The sequence below is a fragment of the Capsicum annuum genome, chromosome 1, assembly GCF_002878395.1.
Source record: "Capsicum annuum cultivar UCD-10X-F1 chromosome 1, UCD10Xv1.1, whole genome shotgun sequence".
Taxonomy (NCBI): domain Eukaryota; kingdom Viridiplantae; phylum Streptophyta; class Magnoliopsida; order Solanales; family Solanaceae; genus Capsicum; species Capsicum annuum.
Window position 1 is genome coordinate 49,292,556 of NC_061111.1, and position 5,459 is coordinate 49,298,014.

Sequence of the window (5,459 nt, forward strand, 5' to 3'; positions counted from 1 at the left end):
AAGAAAATATACCTAAAAGGAACCACTTTTTGGAAAGCCCTTTTTTTCTTTATTGTTTCAATCTGGTAAGAAAGTTATTTCCTTATTTGCATATATGCAATCATGTGATCATTAGCTCTCCCGCTCGTAATAGATGATTCAGAATTTTCACTCAAGAGATTAAAAAAAAAGTATAATTAAAGTATTTTTTTATAGTAGTAACTGTAGCTATACATAACTAACAAAGCATAAATTTTTTGAGATTAAAAAAAAAGTATAATTAAAGTATTTTTTTATAGTAGTAACTGTAGCTATACATAACTAACAAAGCATAAATTTTTTTTTAAAAAAAAGTATTGAGTAAGTTTGCACGCCTAGCAGGAATCAAACCCTGCATTAGCAGTAATCAAACTTTTAACATGAGGGTTAGCTAGCGGCCCAAGTAGTGCGGCCTAGTATCATTGGAATATGATTCATCATCGGTTCAAACTGAATAAAGTTAATATACATACAGAAATATATAAAATAATACCCTATATATATATATATATATATATATATCTATGTACAATGTAATTTTTTGTCGAGGGAGTTCGGGTGAACCCCTACCACCCACGTAGGTTTGCCCCTGCCTACTCAATCTAAGCAAAATTATGAGTTTTTATGGTCTTTAATTCTAAATATAAGTCTGTCACGATCCAAAAATCGATAGGTCATGATAGCAATTGTCACGACGAACCTTGACAAGTAAGTCTCTCACCCAAACTGATACACACAGGGAAAAGACAGAAATGTTCTCAAGGTAAGACTTCTAAAACGAAGTCAAACCACATACATATAATAAAAGCGGAAAGAATAAAATCAACACATGCAACCATAACTCTCAAAACCTGGTATCAAAGGTGTAAGAACTACTAATACTATCCAGGAGTCAAATACATCAAGAAAATAACCACAAAAGGAATAATATATGTCTCCGAATACTAATAAAAACATAACTAATACAGAAAGATAGAGATAAACTCCGGACGTATGAATGTCCAACCGCTACCTTGAGTAATCTGAAGGCGCCCGAAATCAATCAGTCTGAGGCGCACCCAAACTTGAAGCTGCACCGAAAGGGTGAAGTAGGAGTGAGTATGATTCACTTGTACTCAGTAGGTATCATAGGCCGATCAAGCAAAATAGAAAATAAAGCATACCAAATACACACTAAGGGCACATCACCTGCAATAAGAAAATATACCACAACGATAGCCCACACCGCTTGCACTAACAGTTCTAATATATCACATATATTATGACAACACATCAAGATAGAACACAAGTATACATTATGTCACATATAAGTAGAACAAGGGAGAACATGTAGATACAAGATCATCAAATACAAGTAAAGGAAGGTAAGACAAATACATAGAAGACAAGTTAATACGACAACACAACACAAACACAATAAAGTAAGTGCAATGCATATGATGATGATGATGATGCATGAGGTTGTCGCACAACCTTCGGGATCGTCTCACAATCCCAGTATACACCTACGAAGCTAAAGCTTCCCAACGTACGCTCCATAGGGGTTTCGTCAATCCATATACAATCCACATATCTCATATCACCTTTTCGGAACATCCCTTAGAAAGGATTCTATAAGGTGTTATAATATCTCCTCCCCGGCACATTCCTTGGGGAGTGTTTTAAAAAGGTGTTGCCAGTGTTGCTTAGATGTTGCCACGGTGGTACCAATATTTCATGAATGAGTATGATATGAGGATGTAATGCTCACAACCAACCGCATGATATATTTCCACGACTAACCGCATGATATATTTCTACAACCAACCACAGTGTATATTTCTACAACCACATGAGCCAATATCTACTAATTATTTCAATTTCATCCACAAATTTTCACATGTCTCATATGTCAATAAAGTATGAATATAATCACAATACACCAATAGTATCATATTAAGCATCTTAACAATACAATACAATTATTCACATATATTCAAGGCTATCAATATCACATAGGACCCCACAGTCACACATATTACATAATAACTCAATTTCGATAATTACATCATATATAGGCTCCCACATGGTCACAACACATAAATAGTTATTTTTCATGATTAGTTTCAATCCTTAACGTACATTTTGTCCCATGATTTACTACTCAGCTCAGTCTGAAAGAGTTAAGCCATAACCTACCTCAAAAGCCAAAAGTGATCTGCTACACTTCGAACCCACAACCTTATATTCCACGAACGATTTCGAACTCTTCTAAAACATCAAATATGAAATCAACACTTCAAAACAAAGCCAAAAACACTCATATTGATTACATTTGGTTCGGAGTCAAAATGGATCCCAAAAGTAAATTTTTAAAAAAGAAGGAAAAAATCATAACTTTACTTCAAAACCTGTTTCCCATATTTATAGAAACCTACAGCTGAAAACTCAAGTCAAATCAAGTCAAAAACAAGGTTCAAATCGAAGAAAAACTATTTTTAAGCTTTACCAGGTAACATCTTTGAAATTTGGGTTAAAATCAAGAATCAGAGTTGTTTTGAAGGTTAAATTGATGAAAAACTAGCAATTATAAGATAAAAATATTATTCTTGTGAACAGGAGTGAAATTGGGGTTTAAAATCAAACCCTAAGATTTTCAAAATTTTGAGAAATTAATGAAGGAATTAGAGTAGAAAAGGATGAAATCTTACCTTAAATCCGCAATAGAATCAAGAAATAGGTGCTAAACTAGCTTCCCAAGCTCCCACAAGTTCACTTTTAAGTTTTTACACTATTTAGGGTTTAACTCCCAAGAGACAAAATAAAAAACGAACAAAATAGGCCAAAAATTGCTATTTATTATTGCAGATTTTTCTGCACAGCTTTTGCTAAAAAAATTATTTTTTTAGTCAATCCGGACTTCGACGGGGTGCTCGGAATTCATTCAGAGTCCTATATACACAAATGAACTATGTAATCACACTAAATTCGATGCTCAAGACTCAATGACAATATCAAATTTTTAAAAAATATCGTTTTCATAAAGTTGACCCCCGAAACCTAAAATCACAATTTTCTAAATCAAGGGTTGAAGTGTTATTGAAAAGCCGTAAAATTATACCAAATAAAAGTACCACCCTAAAATCAATATTTCGGATCTTGTGGCAAAGTCAGATTTTCCATCCAAGGTCGTTTCGATTAAATGTGGGTCCCACACTCATATTTTCAATTTTCCAACTTTTCGACCAATAGGTCTAAATGAGCTCGAGTACACGGAGACCCGAACCAAAGGTTTACCTAGCCTAAAATGTGCAATCCGTTCAGCCATCCTTTGCACGGATCAAAAGATATCCACATAAGTCCAAAATAAGGCTCTCGAAGCCATAAAAAATCACATTATCACATAAATGAGCTCGAGTGCACGGGGACCTGAACCAAAGGTCTACCTAGCCTAAAATGTACAGTCCGTTCAGCCATCCTTCGCACGGATCAAAAGATATCTACATAAGTCCAAAATAAGGCTCTTGAAGCCATCAAAAACCATATTATCGATGCTTCACCCAACCATCAAGCCAATCATGATGAACTAGATTATCTGGAACACGAGGGGGGCAAATATCTCTACTTTTTCGCGTCAATACCAGGTTGTGATCAATGTTCATAGCCCCTCTATGCTTATTCTCCTTGAAACAAAGATTAAAGAGCACAAATCCCTTAGTGATGCCTTAGGTTTAGACACTCATGTACAAGTTAGTGCCATCGGGTTCTCTGGGGGCATTGCAGTCATGTGGAAGCAAGATGTCCTCCAGCTTGACAACTTCTCTTCTTCAGCTCAGGGCATCCACGTAATGGTAAAGGTAAGACCTGACCACAGATCTTGGCTTTTTTTGGCTATTTATGCTAGTCCTGACTATCACATGCACACTCAGCTCTGGGACGAACTCTGTGATATATCCAATAGATATAGTGGTGAATGGTTTATGGGTGGTGACTTCAATGATATTTTAGAAGCTAAAGACAAATTAGGTGGAACACCTATTAATTATAATAGGGTCAATGCCTTCAGACAATGTCTTAACAACTGTAGCATGATTAACTTAGGTTTTAAAGGGAATAAATACACGTGGACCAATAAACATCATAGAAACAGAAGACAGCTCATCTTTGAAAGACTTGATAGGTGCCTGGCAAACAATCTCGGGATAACCTATTACCCAGAGACAACTGTCACATACTTACCAAGAACTAAGTCGGACCACTCCCCCATGCTTGTCAACTTCTCTGGCAACAAACATCACACTCAAGGAAAGACTTTTAGATTTGAGCCCATGTGGTGCACTCACCATTCCTTCAAAAACTTAGTTAACTCTTGCTTCAATACCGACCAATGCCTCCTGAAGGCTATTGAATTTTTCCAAGTGAAGGCAACCCATTGGAACTCCACTATCTTTGGGAACATCTTTCACAAGCACAAAAGAGTCTTGGCTAGACTTGATGGAATCCAAAATTTCAAACAAGAGCTCCTCAGTGAATATAACTCGCTCCTTCTTTGTGAAGAAAATATTTGGAAAATGAAGTCTAGAATCTCTTGGATTAGAGAGGGAGATACAAACACAAAAATTTTCCATGCATCTACCTTGAATAGAAAGAGGAGAAATAAAATCTATTCTCTCAATGATGAAGCAGACAACAGTATTCAGGGTAGTGAAGAAATCACCAATCACTTTTTTAATTTCTTCACCACCCTGTACACTTTGAACCACATCATTTCCAAAAGGCCCAAGCCCCACAACAGTGGACCGGTGCACGGCCTCTCTGTAGAAGCCAGCTCCCTTTTGGCTAGCCCTCTTAGAGATAGTGAAATCTTAAGCGCCCTTAAATCCTTTCACTCTCTTAAAGCCCCTGGGCCTGACGGCATACACCTTTTTGTTTCTTTCAGAAATTTTGGGATATACTCGGTGAAAAAATCAAAACCTTCTGTCGTAAAGCTTTTTAAGAAAAAAAGATCCCCAAAGAATCCAACACCACCTTCCTCTGTCTAATCCCCAAATACCCCAATGCATCCTCAATCAGAAACTTCAAACCAATTGGGTTGTGCAATACTTCTTACAAACTGGTCACTAAAATTATCGTTAATAGAATTAAACCCCAGCTTGACTCTATTATCAGCCCCACCCAAGACAGTTTCCTAGCTAATAGGAGAGTAGTCGATCATGCAATCATTGTCTAAGAATATCTCTATCATTTTAGGAAAATAAAAGGAAAAAAATGAATATGATTCTCAAAATTGACCTTGAGAAAGCTTTTGACAGAATTGAATGGTCCTTCATCCATGACTCCCTCATCTATTTCAACTTCCCCAATAATTTCATTCGGCTCATTATGTCATGCATTATCACTTCCTCCATCTCCATTCTCATAAACAGAAAAGCTACTAAGTTCTTCGAACCCAGTAGAGGTAT

At 36.3% G+C, this 5,459-nt stretch overlaps 1 protein-coding gene across 1 annotated transcript; it reads left to right on the top strand.

Annotated features, from left to right (window-relative positions):
- The first annotated feature begins 3,668 nt into the window (after positions 1-3,668).
- LOC124897662 lies at positions 3,669-5,039 on the top strand. Its single transcript, XM_047410826.1, has one exon. The coding sequence runs from the start codon at positions 3,669-3,671 to the stop codon at positions 5,037-5,039; it is 1,371 nt and encodes a 456-aa protein (XP_047266782.1).
- Positions 5,040-5,459: the final 420 nt, after the last annotated feature.

Bases quoted from the DNA above. Each gene is read 5' to 3' on its own strand.
- LOC124897662 (XM_047410826.1), top strand. From the start codon at position 3,669: ATGCTTATTCTCCTTGAAACAAAGATTAAAGAGCACAAATCCCTTAGT.